The sequence below is a fragment of the Diorhabda carinulata genome, chromosome 8, assembly GCF_026250575.1.
Source record: "Diorhabda carinulata isolate Delta chromosome 8, icDioCari1.1, whole genome shotgun sequence".
NCBI lineage: Eukaryota > Metazoa > Arthropoda > Insecta > Coleoptera > Chrysomelidae > Diorhabda > Diorhabda carinulata.
Genome location: NC_079467.1, coordinates 18,554,354 through 18,577,850, shown reverse-complemented (window position 1 = coordinate 18,577,850; position 23,497 = coordinate 18,554,354). Strand labels below are relative to the sequence as shown.

At 29.7% G+C, this 23,497-nt stretch overlaps 2 protein-coding genes across 4 annotated transcripts in view; one reads left to right on the top strand and one right to left on the bottom strand.

Moving 5' to 3' along the window:
• Positions 1-15,420, top strand: part of LOC130897171 (fasciclin-2) — a 274,310-nt gene extending 258,890 nt beyond the window's left edge. For both annotated transcript variants that reach the window (XM_057805892.1, XM_057805891.1), the window contains 2 exons: positions 9,066-9,258; positions 13,880-15,420. In XM_057805892.1, the coding sequence (XP_057661875.1) occupies positions 9,066-9,258; positions 13,880-13,988 (302 nt within the window). In that variant the 3' untranslated portion in view covers positions 13,989-15,420. The remainder of the gene's footprint in view (positions 1-9,065; positions 9,259-13,879) is intronic.
• Positions 15,421-20,235: 4,815 nt separating this feature from the next.
• Positions 20,236-23,497, bottom strand: part of LOC130897179 (uncharacterized) — a 55,691-nt gene continuing 52,429 nt past the window's right edge. For both annotated transcript variants that reach the window (XM_057805904.1, XM_057805905.1), the window contains one exon: positions 20,236-21,061. In XM_057805904.1, coding sequence (XP_057661887.1) covers positions 20,996-21,061 — 66 coding nt within the window. In that variant the 3' untranslated portion in view covers positions 20,236-20,995. The remainder of the gene's footprint in view (positions 21,062-23,497) is intronic.

The following is a 23,497-nucleotide window of genomic DNA, read 5'->3' as shown; positions in this document are numbered from 1 at the left end:
CAGTGTCCAAATAAAGATATTGCATAGTATCCGAGTCGGTTGTAACTTCCTCGGATTCACTTGTAATTTGTACACAATTCTTTTTCTTGTGGTTATCCGTGACAATCAATCAGGCTTTTCAACTCTTTTATATTATCAGCATATATAATGGTGCCATCTGCATATCTGATGTTGTGTAGACTGTATTTAGCATTATAACTTTTTCTGCTCCAAATAAGGCTTCACTGAATCCTCTCATCATTTTCACTTTATTTGTGTCTTCTACTTCGATGCCAAGGTTTGAAGATTGGTTCCAGTTGATGTTTCCAATTTGTCTCAGGTCCTACTTTAGGTGTCTCCATCATTTTTCCATGTTTCCTTGTACACAACACTCTCGATTTATTATACACTGCGAAAAAAGTTGAAAAAAAGTTTCAACCCCCCTATAATTTGCTTATACTCTCCCTAGTTTTTGATTGCTATTGTAAATGGAAGATGTTTAAATTATCAGTATATCAACTAGATGAAATTGAAAATTTAATGTCCCTGATCAATTATAAAAATGATTGAATATTTAGTAAGTATTTCGGAGAATGTTAGAAATGGTATGAATGAGAGTGAATAATAAATAATATTGTAAATCCTCTTCCCCAATTGCCAATCATAGTTAGATTTTATGAAATTGAACTAAATTAAAAATGTACTAGTTGTCTAATTGTATATTGAATAGAATCTAGGAATAAACGATCAGCTTAAGTTTTTTTTGTTAATATTTTTACCACATATTTGAAACGACAATTTTTTACATAATGATTTGGAATCTACTATAGAATAAATGTTATTGTGTATATATACGAATTATATTTCACGTTAAGATGGTTATAAATTTTAAAATTGGTTAATTTTTATTAATATAAAATAGTTGAAAAAATTTATTCATATTTGAAATTATAATACATTAAATCAATTTTTTTCCAAATATTCCATGAATTATGAATTTTTTATTACATCTCTTAGTGTCTTTTTAAACTTTAAATCTATTTATTTCTCTTGCCTGTTCTGCGGCTTTTTTATTCCCACATTTTTCGTATTTTATACAAGGGCTATTTGAAAAGTAGGAAAGAAGTAAATTGAAACAATTTTTCTGTAAACGCAATCCCAAAAAAAAAGAGTTTGTAAGAAATGCAGCTTCAAGAGTAGACTTTCATTTTTTTCTACTTAAATGTTTTACAAACTAATTAACTTTTTAACATGTTTCAGTTCTGTGTTTAATTGCTTTATCTCCTTTATCTCTTATTCTTTCAACTCGAATTGATGATGGTCAATTCAAAGTTCACGTTGAGCACCCTTGTCAATATTCTTCGCTCAATTTTGAGTTTTTGTTACTATTTTTTATTAAATTTCTATGTACTTTTTTGAAATTTTTCTTTGTTTTTCACTATTTTTTCCTTCTATTTATTTTTTCACGTCCTCATTTGCATGGGTATAATATTTTTATAGTTTCCACAAGTGTTATGTATTTAAAATTCTATTATAGAGAAAAATCAATTTAAACTCAAAATATATACAAGGTGTGTTCATAAAATGTCTAGTTCTCATGAAACTACTGAAACTTAAACTATGTGACATCCTTTCAGTATCATCTATGATTGTAGAACGATAAAGGTTCAGTTCAATTTTGGAAATAAAAAAAATCACTTAGACATATATCAGGTGAACAATTTAGTGAATCATGATGATATTTCTTCCCCTACCATTTCTTTCACATTTTTCCTGTTTCCATCGGGATTTGAGAAAGTGGAACTTTCATTATGCCGGAAAAGTTTCTGATATACGTACATTCTTGTTTCATTTAGTTTCATTATGAAACTTTGTTCGTATTTCACATATTCTATTTGATTTTTATCGCAAAATTTGATACAAATTCTTTGATTTATTTGTCTAGTAAACAAAATTAATAATAATAGAAACAGTAAAAAAATTATCATGCTCTATGAGTATGTATTAATACAAAAAATTACATACTAACACCCCAAACTTGTGAAATTAACATATTTTGAAAATTTTTGGAATACACCTCGTATATATACCAAAAAAATTTGTTGAAGTAGAAACTTATTTATATTTAGGTTAGTCGTATTTCATAAAAACCTTTTCACTTCATAAAACTTAAAAATACAACTATTAGATTTATATTTTTAAATAATATATAGGGTGTATCAAAAAACATGAAGAGCTAAACCTATAGTTAAAATTTTACATATTTTCCTAATTATTTTTGAAGATGGTTAACATTTTTAAAGTTATACATTTTCTTTTTCAATATTTAGATCAGAAAAAGGCTAGTGGGGTACTGTCTAAAGACCTTGTAGGCCAGAGTAATTTGTATCTTCCTATTAAAATAACAAAATATTTTTGACATGATGTTTATCTACTATTTTTACTATTTTTTACTCTTTCTTATAAAAATATTCAACCAAAAAATCAAGAAAACCGATTATTTATAAAATTATATTCATTACAAGCATGTATTGTATACTTTTCTAAAATAAGGATTAATAACGATGCAATAATTTCATAAATGGTATTATCCTCGACGGTCCCACCAGGATTATAGTTTAACGAAATTTATCGTTTTTTGCCTACTCTTAACCTATACATCGGTTCAAAATTTTTAACACTTTAAAGTCCGATAATAATAATACAAAAATTTCATATTTTTGTAACTTTATCCTTGTAAGGATTAATAGAATCATCAGGATAAAATTTAATAAAACGTTTGCACTTGATTTTCACCCAAATCAACTAAAAATTTTACACACACGTGCAGGTCTATTGGAAATACACTAATTTAATAAATTCTCATCATTTTCATTACCAGGTTTACTAGGATACATTAATTAGTATATTTGATCACGAATATCTAATTCAAACCAACCGATAAATTCATAATTCTCCACATTTGTTAAGAACCGAAGACTAATTCAATAAATGCCTGTAATTAATATTTTCAGGATCATCGAGTTTGAAATATTTGAACTCCATTTTACATTATAGTTAATTCAAAATTTTGCACACTAGTCAATATACTAGTTTAATAATTTTGTCTTATGGTTCATGCAGTTTATTTCATGTTCCTTATAAAATGAGATCTAGTATGGAATTTCAAATGACATTTGGGTTAAAGTTCCAATTTCGATGGAATTGTTAATAAAACTTGATGAGAAAAGAGAATCCTATAAATCTTCGTTTGTTCCCCAGCCCCCTTTGAATTTTTATTGAATATCTCCTAAAATATTGATTTAATTGAAAAAACATTTAAACAAGAAAAAAAGCTGTTGAAAAGTTCTGTAAAAAGGTTGTAAACGTTTTTTACGTAAACCTATTCTTTCGACTCAAAATATCTCGACAGGAATCAAATTCTTTTTACGGATTATCGTCTCTAATCAAAAGTTAGTTTTGAACAAATTTCCAGTAAAATCGAAACTACACCTGAAAGCACGTGAATTAAAATTTGAAAAATACGTAGAAAAAAATATTTATGAGCTAAAATTCAAAATATTTTGTATACTATCAATAATTTTTTGATTTAATGATGACATTATTTTCTTTTCTTTGTATTTGGACGCACCTTGTATATTATATAAAACAATATAGTTTCATTTTAGGCTTCAATATATGCGGCGTTTTTTATGAAATATGATTGTTTCTCAAAATTCATAATAATAAATATGTCCATTTGTATACAATTTTTAGGGACAAACCGTATATCAATGTTGTTAAGACTGAAAATTTTATCAAATATGTTGTAAGAATACCGATATCCTTTTAATTTTTTGTTTAACAGCATGTTTTTGCACGTTTTTAGTTAGATATTTAAAAAAAAAATTATAATTTGTAACATTTCGTATAATTAAAATTTTAACATTTCTATAGTTGGACAATAAATAATTTCGACGAAGAATTCCATCTGTATTTGATGTTTATAAAAAAATGTCAGTTTTTCGTAAAAAACAATAAAAAAATGATGAAAATTCGCTTGTGTTTAAATGTTTTTGCGCTTTGTATTTTTGTGAAGTGTCGGAAAGCAGCTTGAGTGAAAAAAAAGTTCAATGGACAATCACCATCAAAAGTGTACGTAGCTTTAAATAGATTCTTTAAAAATTCCAGTTGCATATAGTTGGAATTATTAGAGCATGTTTTAATTTAGTTTTTATTGCTTGCACTAACGAATGTCGAAGTTTCTTTAACCGTGCTTTTTTTGTTCAAATTTTGAGGTTATGGCATGTGTATATTTGTAAATACACAAAATTCAGAACACATACATACAATAAAAACGGATTATATCTATTTCTCTATTCACAATTCTCCTTATATATAAACAGAACTAAGATTCTTCTTCCAATACCAGCATGTTCTGTATTAGAAATAGATTTAGAATGTACCGTCAAGTGTATGCTCTCAAAAATTTTAAGGATTCAACTGTACAAATTTTTGAGAACAACATTTTTATTATAATGATAATTTTTTTACAGGGGGTGTAAAAAGAGTTTTAAAGAATTTTGTTAAACTTTTGGAAGAGGGGTCCACTATTTTTGGACATAAAAAATCGTGAAATTCATATATTTAATTATTTTTTTGATGCATTCAAGGTAAAATCAGAACTTAACTACTAAAATCAAGTTTGGTTGTCGAAAAAAAAAAATATAATTAACAACAAACAATTTTTTATGTACTTATTAAACATGAATCGCGAAGAAAAGAAACCCCTAACCTAAAAACATTTGAATAATTTTCGAAAATTGTTTAAATTATGATAATCAGTTATTATTTTTTCAAATTGTTCATTTTGTATGTACTTTCAAAATTAATTTTATAAGTACAATGTTTCGGAAACAAATCTTAAAATTTATGATTTCAAAATTTTTTTCAACCAAAATAGGTTTGAAATTTTCATTTTATCTTGAATTTGTCGAAAAATGAACAAAATAAAAAAAATCATTAAAAACATTAATATTTTATAACCAAAAATAGTATGTACCTCTTTTCCATGTAACAACCAAAAATTTTTTTTCTATTTTTTGGTGATAGTTTTTTTAATCTCCCTGAAACAACTGTCTGGACATTATTTCAATGTGTATCTATAATTTAAATCATTAATCCCCTTATTTGGTGCGTTTTTTTCTTTTTTTTTATTAATATGACGTAAAGAAAGTAGTGGAAGCTAGGTCAAAAGTTAAAGCAACACTGGGACATTAGTTTCAATGGACAACGCACTATTATGACCTTCAGGACATGAATAAGGCGAGAGGAATTCATAAATTCAAACTATGAATACGAAACTGAATAATACTGGTCCTTTGGAAGTCTCATTCTTACCAAAAAATCAACAAACAACATTGCAATTTCTCATAATGACGGCAGGGCTGAATGAGCGTCTCTCAATATAAATATCTTCCAAATGCCCTTTAAAAAATTGCTTTTTGATATGGCAAACAATTTTCTATTACTAAATTTCGATTTTTTTGTTGCAATAGATGAGAAAACTTTGTTTTAACGAGCAGGCGACGTTTCACATAAAGCACACTCCAAATTAACCATCCAGAAGTATTGATTCAAAACCCATGCATTTTGATACCTCTAAAGAAAGTGTACTAGAAGACCCTAAGAAATAGGAACCAGTTGAGACAAAGAACCTTTGAACCAACTCGTACATCAGACAAGAAGTACCACATTTCTGGTTGTGTCTTAAGAACATCTCCATAATGTTTAAACGTATTGAAATTCAACGAGTAGGCGCCTCTTCACATACTGCAAACTCTAAACCGGCCATCAAAAAGTCATGTTTTGACCTCCAAGGTTTTTGTTTCCTTCAAGGAAGATGTATATACAGCATGACCCAAAAAAATTAGAACCAGTTGAGACGAAGAATCTTTGTGAAAAGTCGTACATCAGACAGCAAGTACCACATTTCTGGTTGTGTCTCGAGGACATCTTCATAATGTTTTAACGTATTGAAATTCAACGAGCAGGCACCTCTCCACAAACTCTAAACAGGTCATCCAAAAGTCATGTTTTGACCTCCAAGGTTTTCAGTACTTTTAAGGAAAACATATATACAGCACGACTCAAAGAAATTGGTTTCTGACGAATTTATAATACTTTTCTTTATCATTTTCCATTGATTCACTTATTTTTTTCTAGCATTATCACTCAATAAAACCAAGACCTGGCACCACCAGTGCTATATCACTTTTGATATACTGAGAAAAATTGTTTTTTGATGGAAAGATAATATGTCAAGCAAGTGTTACTCAAACTTTCCTCTGACGATAAACAATGGAGCAATGAAGCTGTTGTCCCAGAAAAAAGCCCACAAAATAATTTGCAGTAGTAGTACTTTTGTTGAACATTTTTCTATGAGAAAGTTTTTATCGAAATGGGTGCAACTGATCAGTGAAAAAGAAGAAAGAGAATATAACCTTTGGAGGTAGCGGATGAAGCACCTAAATTAGTTGACGATGACTTCACAGGTTAATTATGAGGGTGAAGAGCTGGACGACAGAAAGGAAGGAAATATTAACAAACGAAATTACCAGTAAGACATGGACACGATCAGTACTGAGAGAAAGAAAAATTGATTGAATGCATTGTTTCCGGTATGCTGAGTGGACGTAAAAGATTGAGAAATTTACCCTTGATAAAAAATGATTGAGAAGGAGGAGATCTGGATCTTTGTAATCACCTTGGTGCTAAATTTTAAGAAAAGGGTGATGAAGTTACGTTTGTCAAACTCGAGTATTGTACCTTAGAGCGCATGAAATACAAGATGAAATTCTTTGGTAGCTAGAGACCTACTACATTATGAATTTTCTAGAAGAAGTGGGATTGATAAATTATCTACAAAGACCATCAAAGCTATAATAAGAAAAGGGGATATCATCAAATCATGAAGGCAATAATATAGTTAGAGGAAGAGGCATTACAAGATATTTAGTAGGCAGCTTCTGTTCAACACTATACTGTGTTACATCTATTAGTCGCTAGGTGGCGCTCCCGTGTTACTATAATTTTTACAATAAACTTATTAATTGATCTACTTTATTTAGGAGTTATAGAGAATCGAATAAATTACTTCTCAAATTTTTTTTGTAGTTTAAGTACACTTTGGAAAAATGTTATTCCTGGTAATTTTAATTATTGTTCTCCTGGACGATATTTTATAATCCTAAAGAATAATTTTCAGCTATTACTTTTGAATATTTTCTTATTATTTTTTTCAGAAAATTTTTGATATATACTTGAAAATATAGATAGAAATTGACATTCATTTAATATAAACCGAATATTATATCGATATATGTACATATTGAAAAAATGTCTAATTTTCTGGTGTTTATGGTGTAGAAAACTGTGCTTGGTTATTTTTTTCCATCTACATGTGTTACTATTAACAAGAATACTCTGTTTAAATGTTGCAATTATTTTTTTATTATTAATTCTATCAATAGTACAAATAAACAAAAAGTTTACGGTTTCATTTACACAAATTACACTGGTAAAAATTAATCAAGTCCCAACACTATTATTTGGGATACTCATGTAAAATGACGTCTTGAATTCAAATATAACTGCTGTCTCGAAAAATTTCCAAATTTGTAAAGTGTAATATCACTCAATAAGTCGTGTGACTGACACATAGATGGCGCTGCTATTGTCCAATCCATATGACGTGTATGAAGTAGCAACTTTCGAAAGTGAAGAATTTCATGACATTTCGATTAGTCAGAAAAAAATGACAGCCATTTAAGTGAAGCTACTTTTGTTATTTTCAAAACAATTTCGTGTGTTAATTTATAATTGCTTCTTGATGAAAACAATACTGTATAAGCTCAGCAGTGGCTTTAAAACTTTTATATGGATTCTACTCCATCCAAAAAAAATCATTTGTTATTGGCTTGCTAAATTTAAATTTGGTCGTACAGGCGCCGTTGATGGTGAACGTTCTGGTCGTCCAATTGAGGTGGTTACTTCAAGAAAGGCCACAAATTGGTTATATCTGATCGTGAATTGAAAGTGCATGAGAAACGTGAGGCCTTAAATATATCAGAAGGCAATGTGTGAACATTTGACCATGAGACAGTTTTTCAAAGTGGGTGCCGCGTTTACTCACATTCGATCAAAAACAGCAACGTGTTGATGATTCAGAGTAGTGTTTGGCCATGTTTACATGTAAAAAATCAGATTTGTGACTATATGTGACAATAAATACATCACTTAACTCCGGAATCAAAACGGTCATCATCTGAATAGACTGCAGCCGGTGAATCACGTCCGAAGCTGAATAGTCAGTTGGGAAGGTTACGGCTTCAGTATTTTGGGATGCGCCAGGAATATTGTCCATCGACTATCTCCAAAACGGGGATACAATCAATAGCGAATATTACATAGATTTGTTGGATCGTTTGAATGCAAAAATCTTATGCCTACAGCACGAACACTGATCTTCTGGATTGAGTTTTTTCGTGACTCTTTTATCATATTTTATCTTTTCTTCTTGAGCAAATGGCTTTAGATATAATAAAATCATTTATCTTTGACCATATATTCTGATGTTTTGCTCTGATTCATGTGCCATTAACCCTTTGGCATCCTCTCTCTTCGTTCCGATTTTTGCAAGCCTATATTTTTTGTTTCTTTACACTTAGTATCCAGGTACCTAGCACTCCTAGCAGTTTTTTCTATTGCGTAAATTTTGGCTTGAAAGATATTCCATGTGGGTTTCAATCTGTACGACCCTATCCTCTATCGACCACTCTTTTCGATATATTTTCCACTTTTTGAGTGTTTTTATGATAATTGCAGTTATCTATAAATAATATAGTAAATATTGAAAATGTTTAAGATAATTACAGTTGCGGAAATTTTCTTGTAACATTCACTCAATTTCCTTCATTTGTTAATAATAATTGCAACATTGTCTTAACGAACACAGCTCAAATGAATATAATAAATACTCACAAAAACACCTTCATTTCAATTAATAACAATTCAAAAAACTAACACGATTTCCTCTGTTTCGTTAGGTATTGATCCAATAGTACCAGTGCGTTCCGCAGCCATGAGTAGTGCCACTATTGTTGGTATAGTGATTGCCGCTATCATTTTAGTACTAATAATATTGGATCTAACTTGTTTCTTCATAAACAGACTGGGTATTATAGCGTTATGCTGCAGTAGATCCAAACACACCGACGAAGAGGATCCCAAATTGGGAAGGTACGTCGAATATGTTAAACCGTATACTAATTTTTTTCATCACAAAAACACGAATATATTTATTTTACACTCGAAAAAATCTTTTATAAAACTTTTGATTCTTAAAACTGGACCGTCCCTTTGATAATACTGCAATTATTTTTACAGTGGCTTTTTATACTCGTTATTAAATCATAAATTATCGACCGGATTTTCACCAATAGATAGAGTTATTCGTGAGGAAGATTTCTATATACAGTACCTGGCCAAATTATTAGACGCACTTCAAAATTTCACTAGTAGTATCCGATCAATTGACCATAAATAAAAGTCAATATTTTTAGCCATTTTTACCCGCTAATAAAGCTTCAATTTCGCACGGCATGGGGTCAATACAAAATTGTACTGTCTCCTGAATTTGATGATGGTGATTCCACATAAATGAATAATCATCTTTTCACCAGCTCTCATATATTTTGAATCGGGCTCATATCGGGGGTATTATCCGGCCAAACCAACATAGGGATATTTTCTTCTGCTAAGAAAAAACTTTAACATACCAAGCACTGTAACAGGGGGTTCCATTTGGCATAAAAGTGAATAGTTCTCCATTTGGAAATCGTTCTTTGAGCTGCGGTATAAACCGATTTCGTAATACTTCTTTGTACTGATCTTTTCTCATTATTCCTTTTATGACGTTCAGACGTCCAGTGCACTTGTTGCCGATGTCTGACCAAATTATCACTTTTGTGGGATGTTTAATTGTTGGAACGACACAGTTAAGATGATACATCTTCTTCTTATAGTGCTGAGTCCGTTACCGGACGTTCGCGATCACTCGGAAGAGTGAACAAGTTGTCTGACCGAACCATTGACGTAAATTTCATGTAATCATCACCGTGCTAAGGACGGTATTTTTTATTGGTTAGAACGAACTTATTGTTTACGTTCTTGCATCATTTTGTCAACAAAGTGTTGCCATATGTTAAAAATAAATACAAACATGTAGTCTGCAACAAATCTTTTAAATGAAAATCAATAATATTATATTTTAAATATACAATTACTGCATTGCGTCTAATAATTTGGCCAGCGACTGTATAATATGGTAAGTTGATGTGTAAATTGATAAAAATTACCTCACGTCACGAAACAAAGAACTATGCTGCAACAATGTTTATCTAAATACGTGATAAAATAAAAAACTAAGGTACCGAAAAAATCAACGAATGCGTTGTGAATGAACATCGAGGTTATGTCTGACTTAATATATTTTTATTCAGAATGTAAATAAAACAATGCGTTTAGGACGAGTTTATGGATGACTAAACTCGCGTCGATATATAAATGCTTAGAGCGAGTTTTATTTTAACTGTGTACAGAAATTCTAGTCGAAATTGGGGAATCCCAAGCCAAATGCTTGCGAAACATGTAAATCTTAAGGTCAGATTATAAATTTTTACGCTAGTGTTCGCGTTGGCGTCCTCGTTAAACATAAATTAAACAGATCACGAAGTGTGATTTATAAATACAAACGCCCGCGTTCGTGTTCCAACGCCTAGCCAAAGTAAAGTCGAAGATAAAGCCAACGAGAGCGTCAGCGTGAGCGCGAACGTAGAGGTTATAAATCCACCTTTATACGTCCACTACTTTAATCGCGAATTGTGGTTAACCGAATAAGAGAATATAGAGAATAGCTCGAAGTAAACCGAAGTTCTAACATGAACCGTATGGTTATGAGGTAGTAAAGCACAAAATTTGGGAGTTTCTGAGCAGTTTCAAGGTGAATTCAACTCGAGAGAGCTTCAGAAAAATGATTAATAAGGAATGGTTATTGTATTTGTGCAGGGGAAAATTCATTTTGAAAGCTTCATCTCGCATGGTTATAAAATGAATTTATAAATTGGAAAATGTTGCCAGATATGAGTTCTATTTTACTATTCGGGTGTTTTCGAGGTCGCTGTTTCTTGAGACATACTCATTGCACTTTTTGTCGCCTTTTTTTGTTTCTTCATCGCATGCTGTGCAACGTTCTCTTCAAATTTGAAATTTTGGTAGATATTTCTTTACACGATGTTTCTCATATCGTTTTAATTTTCTTTTTATATGTAGTTACTTACAAAATTTGGTCAAAATAATTTCCAAAGAAATTATAAAAGATAGGAGAAATTTTGAGAGCACTACTTATAGAAAGCAAGGTTGAAAACATAGAGAAACTTCCTATCGAATATAGAAAATTGTGTCTACATAAATTTATTTTTAACTCAACTTTTGATAGGCTTGTAGATAGAGAACGTTTTATAATCGACCTTGAGATTTTGTTGAACTTTTCGATTATAGTAAGAGGTCATAACAAACTAATTTCTTCGAAAACTTTATGCGCGGTTATGCGAGTGTGTGGAAACTTCAATTGGCGAGTAATGTAGTGGATTCAGTTCGGTTAAATCAATTTAAAGCACCAGCTAGCTTTATACACTGTAATTTTCACGCTAAATTTTGCTTAAATCAAACCAAATGACACATACATAGCAGGAGACTTTCAGTTTATATAGTTGGCGTTTTCCGCTGCCTTATTGCAGTTACAAAGCTGCGCCGGCTCATCCAAGCAGTTTGAACCTACCGCAACCCATCAAGTTGGTTCCCTCCCCCATGTAAGATTTTGTATGATGTACAGCATGACATGTAACGTGTTTTAGATTTTAAAACGGGGACCGGGAAGTAATTACGGTTTCTTAATATTCTATCAATAATCTACAACATTTTGCCATCTTTTTGTGTATGTTCAATAGCGGTTCGATGAAAATCAAATTTGCTTTCATTTCTACCTTTAGCTTGTCTTTGGTCTTCTTAGAGAAATCACAATTTCCAAATTTAAACTTGGAGAACTAAATTCGGCATTAATGAACGCGATGAGTATGGTAAATGTTGCCTAACTCTGAATGTGCTTTTCTGAATTTAACATTTTCATCCCAAATTGTAATTAAAAAAGTCTATTATTTAGAAATAAATAACCTTAATATCTTGGATACGATTTCGAAGTATACAAATATCGACATGCGCAGACAAATATTACTTACCGGTCTCTAACGTATGATATAAATTGATGCATATCATAGTCGATAAATGAACGATAACAAATTTTACAAGTAGTTTCGAAATTTGGGAAACGTCAACAATCTCAATTTTATGTTATATTGGGTTTTCTTACGTAAACTATTTTATTTTTCGTATCGGAGTTTTCATTAGACTTAAGAAATACATCATAAAATTTTTAATGTCATTTCATGTTGAAAATATGATAATTTCAATAGAAGAAATTCATTAAGATTAAACGTTTCGTGTGATCAAAAACAGACAAATTGAATGACGTCATTACATAGTAAACGCCCCATTAACTCACTTTGTTTTTGTTATCAATGGAACAATAATTTGATTTTCTTGTGATTTACTGAAAAATTTATATCCAAATTCAGGTTTTTTTGTGTATTTTTATTTTTAATTATACACATAGTTCCAACTTGATTAAAATATGGTGGAAGGCCTCTTTGTAGCTAATAATTTCTGTGCTGCTGAATTTAGAAACCGTGAAATCTTTCTGAGTATATATATTATTTGCTCGATTGGTGATTCTCTTATTTTTTCACATTAAAATTATATAATATAGGATATCAATTAATCAATTAAGTAATTATGCACTGTCATAATTCATAATGCTTTATTAATAATATTCAATATCTGTCTTTCATACCATGTTATTTATGATAAAAAAATTAAATAACACTCTGTATAGTTTTACATGTCATTTTACAACTGAATAACATAAATAAACTGATTTATTTTTCTATAAATTTTGGGCACAAAATATTTATTGTAAAGTTAAAAAAATAAATATATCTCTTCGAGCAAATTGTTACTACTTTTTTCGTTCCTTTGTTGCTCTAGGTGCGTGAAAAATAGTTTTTCAGGTGTTTTCAAGGAAGTATTAGTACCTTGAGCGACCACATACCATTTATAAGTTTTAAAAAACATTTTATAACACAAAAACAAGTGAAACATTAAAGATTTGTCTCGAATGTTGATAAACTCACTATGTACTGACGTCAGTGCATCACCATATTGCTAATGAGCGTTTAAGCGGGAAGTTTGAATCGAAACTTTGAGAAATTGATTTTCAATGGATTGATAATATGAAAAACCATTATTTAGAAATTTGTGCACTACACTGTTGTATTTTTATGAATTTTAGGATAAAAAAAATTTTCTTTGCGGACCATATTTTATTTTAAAAATTCTTGGTTACTGATTTATGATGTTTAAACTATAATTTCCAAAAAAAAACTACTATTAGTGCTAAATATGAACAACTTTAAAACGTCTTATTGTGTTAGACGTGCAAGTAATATTTGCATTAATATTTCTGAAGTTATATTTCAAAGTAATTGAGAAAAATCGCACATTTGATATCTGATTGCCATTTAGATATTTTAATTTCTCGTAAATTACTTTTTTGTTGTACCCTGTATGCAAATTTATAATTTCTTTGCTTCGAATGATTTTATTTGAATGTTGCATCACGGCATGTGCGTTTAATTCCGGTTTGTAATAAATTTACTTTGAAAAATTAACAATTATTTATTCGCAGGGATGAACGAGAACCTCTTCACGAAGAAAAGCAGATGTCCGTGGAATTCGACGGTAAATTCGTGCATTCCAAATCGGGGGAAATTATTGGAAAACATTCGGCCGTCTAATTCCACCACTGATTTCCATGACAAATACGGCTTCGATGTGTATATATTTACAGAAAAAAATTGACAACAAAAATTGTACATACTTATTTATTATCGATCTTTCGTATAATTATTCTCCAATTGAATCAGTATTTCTTATAAAATATGCATTTCTATCACCGAAAATGTGCCAAAAGTGTATTGGTAGCTGTTAGTGCTCCAAAGAAGCTCTCGATTTGGTTTGGATTTCACTTGAAAATGTTCATTCTTTGCAGTTAAGAGAATTGAATCGATACTTACAGTACAATAAATTATTTTTCTCGGTGTTTTTATATCGTATTTTTTATTTTACTACCAATTCTATTCGAATTTCACTCGAACAAGTGCGTTTTTTGCATGAAAATATTGAATCAATGCTTACAGAGTTGGTCAGTACATGAAATTAATTTTCTTAGTGTAATTAATTCGAACATTTTCACTCCTACTATGAATTTTGTTCAAATTTTGTTTGAAAACGTACGTTTTTGCCGTTTAAAAATATTAAATCTACCTTTACAGAGTTTTTCAGTGCGTGAAATTGTTTGAAAATGTGCATTTTTAGCAACTTGAACCATTAAATTGATACATAAAGAAGTAGTCAGTACACGAAATTATTTTTTTCAGTGTTAATCTCTCGGGTTTCAGATTTTACTACTCCTACTACGAATTACATTCAATTTTCACTCGAAAACGCGCATTTTTTTAATAGAAACAAAATTGAATTGATGTTTATAGAGATCATCAGTACAACAAATTATTTTTCTCAGTGTGATTCTATCAAATTTTCGATTGTGCCACCCTTACTACTAAATCCTATACAAATTTCATTCGAAAACGTCCATTTCTGGCAGCTAGAAAAATTAAATAGATATTTAGAATTTGTCAATACACGAAACTATTTTTCTTAGTGTTGTTGTATCCAATGTTTTTCTCTACTACTCCGACTACAAACTTCTGTTCTAATTACAGTCGAACATGTGCATTTTTGATCAGAAAAAAATTGAAACGATACTTATAGGGTTGGTTAGGAAACGATATTATTCTTCTCAGTGTAATTCTATCAAATTTTTGACTGTACCACTCCTACTAGTAAATTCTATACAAATTTCATTTGAAAACGTCCATTTTTGGCAGCTAAAAAGTTAAATAGATATTTACAGAGTTTGTCAGAACGCAAAACTATATTTTTCAGTGTTGTATCGAATTTTTTCTTCTACTATTCCCACTACTAAATTCTGTTCAAATTACAGTCAAATGTGTGCATTTTTGAGTAGAAAAACTTGAAACGATACTTATAGAGTTGGTTAGTACACGAAATTCTTTTTCTCGGTGTTATTCTATGAAATTTTTGACTGTGACACCACCCTACTACTAAATTCTGTTCAACGATTTTTGTCAGCTTAAAAAAATAAAATGGATATTAACATAGTTTTTCAGTACTTACAGTAAATTCTTTTTCTCAGTGTTATTACATCGAGTTTTTATTGGTAAATTTCTAACCTTTAGTTCTATGAAGGTTTTTGACATATTATACAATATAAACGTTAACTATGATTTAAAAATTACGTATACTCATTCGATTTAGAAAATGAGAATTTTTTTATATTATGGAAAATATTGTTCTCTATTAATGTGTAAATTGCAAATATTTAGTGACGTCTGCTTCTAAGCTGTGTTAGCAGTAGCAGTTTTTTTTCACTTTTATAGGTATCAACAATGATTTTAATAGAATTTGATAAATAATTAAGCAAAATTTGTAGTTTGGTTATTAAGTTTGATGTATTCCACAAGATTTTGATTTATTTATATTATAGGATATTTCGACACTATTTGTTAATTGATTTGAGGAAATGTTTTGTATAAATATATTTTTAATAAGAAAACATTCTATTTTCAATTTTTTTGGTTGATTCCATTCAATTGAACCAACTTTTATTAGTTTTAAAAATATGGTAATGTAGATAAATTAATCAAATATTACCACATTTTTAAAACTAATAAAACATTTTTAACAAAATTACTACCAAATTTCTAATATTTTCATTTTTCTTGAAAAATTTTATATTCAGAAACAATAAAATTTCCATTTTACATCTCAGTATTTTATAAAATATAAATTAAATTAAAAAATATATTGAGAAGTGTTTTTTGCATTTTTGAATACTTGTGGTCTTTTCAAATTGATAAATTAAAGATATGCGAACATTGTATGTTACAAATCGCTTCAATTTTTTGTATAAATGTGTTAAATTCTTGTGAATATAGAAAAATTTAGATAATAAGTTATAGTTTAGGTGCAATGTTTAGTACTTATATAATGTTGAGACTGGAGGCGAGTACTTTATTAATTTCATATATAGTTGATGAGAAATTTTACTTTTTTTACCCAAAAAAGAAATAATTGACTATCTTTTTCAATTTTCAGATATGTTTATCGAATGAAATTTAATTTTCTCCCTAAAGTAGGCAATCTTTGTAAGATTTATCATTAATTATATATTAATAAATGTAAGCTATTGTCAATACTAGAGCAGTATTGGAATTTTCAGTATTTTATTGTTATTTCAGCCATTAGCTCATGTTTTACAGAAAATAGATGTTCTGTAAAAACTACCAAAGGGTTTAATAATATATTTACTTGTAGCTTTTGATATTGAATAAAAAAATTAGAGTAAAACGTATTTTTTGTTTCACAATATCCAAAACGTTTAACAACTGTTTTACCGTCCAATAAAAACTGCTAGGCTCCATTGAAAACAAACAAAAATATTCGTTTATCAATATTTAAATTTAACCTTTAACTGGGTCCGTAGTGCCATCTAGTGATAGTTGTTCTTTAGCCTAGTATACCTACCAATAGGCCAAGTGCGTCAATCTATTTGTGATACTCGATTGAGTTGAAGTAGGGTCATCAGCAACCCCAGAGTGACAGTTAAAGCTCTGAATGCTCTGAATTTTTGAAAATATTTTGAAAGTGTGAATTTTTTTTTCTTTATGAACTAATAATATTTTGTGTTAAGGAAGATGGTCTATAATCTTCGGAGTCGTATAAATCGGCAAGAGCTGCTCGACAAAATGCGAGAAATATCTCTCGAGGACCAAGAGGCTCAAAAAAGCGATGAAGTTTCTGAACAAAAGGAGGCACATATACTTTTGAACAAATATGTCATTCGTATACGGTAATGTGAAGGACGAATTGGTGGCCAATGCGGATCTTTTACGGCATGAAGGACTAGGCCTTGTTAAATTCCCGGATTATGTTGGTGTAAACGTAAATCCTACAACTGCAACGAGAGGTATTTTGCCATAACGTGCTTTGAACAGATTTCACTGCATCTGATCAAAACGCATCTGCTCAAACGTTATGAGTCGGTTACTTTGCGTCGTGCCTTGAAAATCGGTATTGTTGGAATTCTGGGCCTAGACGTTCGTAGAGAAAGAGCCTATGAACGGGTAAAATTATTGAAAAGGGTAAGATAAGCCGACTGCTCACGCAAAAGTGTCAAAAAAACCAACGAAGGTTGCGCAGGTTACGAATATCCAATCTGTAATGAACACCGTTTAATGTTCTGCAAAACGTATGCTAGAATGTACTAGATATGTAAATGATATGTTATCGAATAAGTTTGAATAAAATATGTCTTTAGATTACCTTGACTATTTTTCTTCAATTCCTTGATTTATTTTTGTGATTTCGTCCTGTTCAATAATCGTTTTTGGACGACACAGAATATTGAAAAATACTATTAACAAGTTGGAAAAATTAATAGAAGAACCAAAAATAATTTTTTTAACCTCAAAAAACATTTCTCTTGGATAATAAACACTGTTGAGTGCAGTAGAAACTTTTTAGTTCACAATTCACAATGGGATAATTTTGAGAACGTTGAAATTTCTGCTCCTACCAGAATATCTTTGAACCAAAATGTTTTGTAAACACCATCTTGTTCATTAATCATTATTGAGCGCCAAGTGTGAATACAAAACATGTTGAAAAACCATATTTATTACTAGGAAATCGAAAAATAGTTTTTTTAACCTCTAAAATTTGTGAAAAGTGCAAATCAATTTTTACTTTTACTAAAATGTCCTTAGACCAAAGTATTTTGTTAGCAGTGTCTCTTGTGTTCAATGATAGTTGTTGACTACTACTTGGAAAAGTTGATAGGAGCGCCTAAACTAGTTTTTGTAACTTCAAAATAAATATTTGTTTAGAAATGGCTAAATTACAACTTGTGTTATGGAATAAAATTTAAAACATTTTTTTCGTCCACTAAAAATTTTTGGGCGCCTTTATCTACTCTTTAGTTGAGTCATTGATTACGGGAAAGACTAGAAAATAGTAGCGAGTTCAAAGAAAAGGAGTGAACAGTTTTTGTCAATTTGAAAATTTTCTTGAACACAAATTTCCTCGAGACACTGTTTTTCGTTGACTAATCGCTATTGTCGCTAATTTAGATTGTTATTAGTTATATAAAATGCTAAAAAATGAATACAACTAATAGAAAAAGGTCCTAAAAAACCGGAAACCAAGATTTGTTACTACCCAAATATGTATGAATATAAATTTGAACTCTGGTTCGATAGTGTACTAGAGTTTGATTATCTAGGAGTGAGAGCATTAGGTAAAAGTGGGGAAATTAAAGAATTCGATAAGAGATTGGCAAGAGGAAATAAAATAGTAGGAGCTCTTGAAAACCTATTAAGGGCCAAAGAGATTTCATGAGTAGGGAAATTAAGAATTTATAGGGTAGTTTTATAACATTTGATGTTATATGGTAGTAAATGCTGGGTCACGAATAATAAAGGGAAAAACAGGGTAAATACATGAGAGATGTACTAAGAACAGTTTTTGGTGGGATACGTACAAACCAAGATAAATAGAGAAGTAGAACGAACGCAGAGATTTAGAGGTTATATGGACAGGCAGAGATCAGCAATAAGTAATAAGGGTAAAAAGACTACGTTGGTTGGGGCAGAATGTATGAAAATGAGTGGATGAACATTAACAAGATTAACAAGTAAAAAGAAGACGCGATGTAAATAAGAAGATTTCTTATCACTAAGATTGTTTTTGTGTAAAATGGTGAAAACTGATGAAAACTTCTGGATAAAGCTATTGAAAAAATAGAAAGCTATTTGCCATTGCCAAATTCAAATTTTTTGTAAGCTCTGTGTTATTGTTCAGTAATCGCTATTAGTTGCCAATTCTTGTCACTAAGAATATGATTGTTTATAAAAATGCTTAAAAATGAATTAGCAACTACTGGGAAAAACTTCTGGAAAGTCGAAAAGCAAGTTTTTCTACAACCCAAACCTGTTTGGATGAAAATTTATTGTAAGCAATATATTCTCCTTAAGTAATCACTATGGGTACCATTTGCTATCACTATGATTATAATTATTGATAAAAAATGCTGAAAATGAGAAACACTACTAGGAAACGCTACTAGAAATTCAAAAAGCAGTTTTTGGTGCAACCCAAATCGGCTTGGATACAAAATTTTTGCGAACATTGTATTCTCCTTAAGTAATCACTATTCGGTTCCATTTTCAGTTACTAAGATTGTAATTGTTCATAGACAATGATAAGAATAGGAAAAACTACTAGGAAACCCTCCCAAAAACTCAAAAAGTAGGTTTTGCTACAACCTAAACCTGTTTGGATAAAAATTTTTTGTAAGTACTGTATTTTCTTAAGTAATCACTATTAGGTGCCATTTTCTGCTACTCATATTGTAATTGTTCATAAAAATGCTGAAAAATAAGAAAAACCACTACAAAACCCTCCTGTGAATTCGTAAGGCAGGTTTTGCTACAATTCAAACCGCTATTGGGCGCGATTTTCTTATACTACGATTATTATTGTTCGTAGAAAATGGTGAAATATGAAAACAAGTTTTATTCTAGGAAAAGCTCCTCAAAAACTAGAAAGCAATCTTTGCCATTGCCAAAATCATATATCTGGTAATTACTTTTAAAAATACAGTTATTGCCACTACCAAATCAATAACTATATATCTTTTACACCATTAGATGGTAACAAGCTCGTTATCTGACTTGAAAACTAATATCCATAACTTCAAAAAGTTTTCAAAAAAAAAGAAAAAAGTTTTGGACAGTGTTGTCATTCTTGAACATATATTTTTTGTAAACACTGTCTTTTTCACAACAAACGTTCTAGGGCACCAAAATTTTTGTTAAATTGGAGTGGAAAATGATAAACACATTAGTAAAAAAAGTTTTATTCAAATGTTCACAATAATAAAATATATAATCAATTTACAAGTAGAAATCTACAATAGTAACACAAATTATAACAAAATTATTTTTATCATACATCTATACAAGGATATTAACAAAAAATTCTATCTACAGCTCTGCACTGATCAAGATAAATCATTTTTGACATTTTAATAGCTTTAAGGTGAGCAATTCTTCAGGTTATTATATTCCACAAAAGAATATTGAAGATATAGATAATACATATACCAAGTTTCAATATTAGTCAAGAATATTAAAAAAGAAAATTAAAAAAACAATTTTATCCCACTTTTGATTTCACTGGTGCGAGAAATTAAAATAAATAGTAACAGGGTTGTATTGAGAAATTTTTAAATAACGATGGAATATAATTATTGAAAAGTTATTTCTTTATCAAAATTAATTGGGAAATTTTTGTTTTTAAGGGAAAACTTGGTTTTTTTCGAATATAATAGATAGAAAAAGGTGCGAAATTGGCAAGAAAAGTGATATAAAATTTCAAGACAACATCCGAATAAGAATACTATCGCTATATACAAATTTAAATAAAATAACAAAAAAAGGGGTTGATAAATTAATTAAAAACTGATAATTTCAAATTTCTATAATGTACCCATCGTAGTAGAGTTTATTAAAAATCTCGACAGCTTTGGGTAGGTATATAGAAACATCTCTGTACAAAAAAAATATAGAAATACGTCTATGGAATAAATGGCATCATTTTCTTAGATGAGGGATGTTATCAGACGAGCCTTGAAATTGACTAATTTCTCACTGGTTTGGGCTAAGCGCTGAAATAATAAAAGATATTCGTAAGAATGTGCTGAAAATAACAATTAAAAAAATAAGACATAAGATTTGCGCAATCAATTAATTGGTTCTAGCTATAATACGAAATACAATGCATTCAAGGTGAACTGCTTTAGAGAAAGTGTTTACAAAGTATCTAGAAATGTCTGACTTGGAGAAGTAGTTTTATATTTTTATTTAATAATAAATATCGCATTTAATCTAACAGTACAGTTTTCACATTCTTTCCTTCACTTTGCTTCGTTTTGTTTGTATTTGAATCTGCAACTCAAATCCTCTATAAATTTAAAACACTTACTGATAATGATAGCGTTTATAATATATATATACCATAATTTCAACGTAAAAATGAATATGTTTTGCACGAAAACATAATTTTGAGGCTTGTTATTAAGCCTTTTCGACTGAATTCAATAAACTTCCTTTTGACTACCGACAAAATATTTTCCAATGAACAATTAGTCCGGTCAAATTAAACAAAAAAAAAAAAGAGTTGAGATACATAAACGTACAACAAACTGAAATCAATGAAATTATATTAGAAAGTACACAATCTATACAGGATAGTTTTAAGTTTGAAGATGCCACGTGGTTTAGTTTTTGTTTGGCAGCCATGTCTGGCTGTCAAAAATAATGTTGGTTAATGCTGTCAATTCGAATAGTCCTTGGTCGTTATTATTAAATTTTAGTAAAAAACAATTGAGGATGTATACAACATTCATGGTTTTTAAGGGTACTGAAATATTATAGTAAAAATTCTGCATCGATTAAGATAACGAAATAAGTACCTTTTCGGTGATTACAACGAAATGCCACCATGTTATTTTTGCCAGAATTTGAATGATTTTTAAAATAAAACGATTTTTCGAACCCAAAAACAAGAAATTTTTCCGGATAATTGCAGAGAGATATTTTGTTTTTAAACTCTATACAAATATTCGTTCTAAAGTTACGATCGGTGTAGATGTAAGGCCGCCATTTGCAACTAACAAGATCGCATATCAGTATTGCGACTATAACGTGCTTTTTATTTTTCTCTCTATTTGAAATAAATATATAATACTCGTATCATATGAAAATACATTTTCATTTTATAAACAATATAAAATATATTAATACATTGATATTCCTGAGGTAAATATTAATATTATTATAAATATCAAATTACATATGCTTTGTTGCCAGATTTTCTTCCGACTATAAAAGCAGGAGTCGAATTCAATGTTAAACATTTTTTTTTAATTTAATGATAACATTTTTTTAAAAAATTTATTATACAAACTCAACTTCTTTCGTTGTTTATGATTTACTACATTGTATTAAGTTTATAAATTAAATATGCAGGGTGTTTCTAAATTCATGGAGGTTATTACACGTATGAAATTAAGATATGTCTTTCCTCAGCCTACCCCTTTCCGAGATATCACCCTTAAAACCTTAAAAGGTGGTGACTAAGATTTCAGTAAAGCCAGAAACTTGAAATTCGGCAATTTTCGTGCACTTGCAAAGGACTAACTGAGGGAAATTTTTCATAATTCCTGTTACGGAGGTGAAATTAGTAACCCTTTATTTCAAGATTTAGTTTTATTTAGAAAAATTTTTTTTTCTCAAATTTTTTGTCATAATTTATAATTTTTTTAATAACAGTTAAGATGTAAAATGTGATACCAGTCATATGAATGCTGGACATAACCACATCTAGCTAAAATACATGAACGTAGCCTACGAGTCATGGACTGTACACGTAAAGAAAAATAATATAACCTATAAAATTTGTTATGGGAGAGACACCCATCTTAATTTCATACGAGCAATCACCTCCTGAATTTTGTCGCATGAATTTAGAAACACCTTGTAATTCTGTTTCTGCTATGACTAGAATTTTTCTGTTTAATAATAGAGAATCAATGATGAATATTAAAAGTCAAATTCAATTTATTCAACTGACGTATCTGTTGATATTAGGACTGTATTAGACATTAAAACATTTGAATTTACAACAGTCATCTTTTATTGTTAACGCGCGTCAACAATACCAGCCAAAAATCGTAGTACGTAGTATATACATAATTATCTTATATGGCGACGTTGCCAAATTTAAAGAAACTAGAGATTCGAAAAAATGTTAAACGACACCAGTCAGTATTGAAAGAAAAGAATGTTCAATAAATTAATTTTTATGTGGTGTAATTTAAATTTTTTATAAGAAAATATACTTTCTAATATGTATAGCGTTTACGTAATAGTTGTTGAAATAATGTACGCAAATCTTATGTATTAATATATAAATTGCTGCCAGTAGCTTTGAAAATATCTTGAAACGACAAATATTAATATACAGTGTGATTAATTTGAATTGATATAATATAAAAGTAAACTTCAATATTTCTATTCTTGTTATTTCGATCTTAGCTATT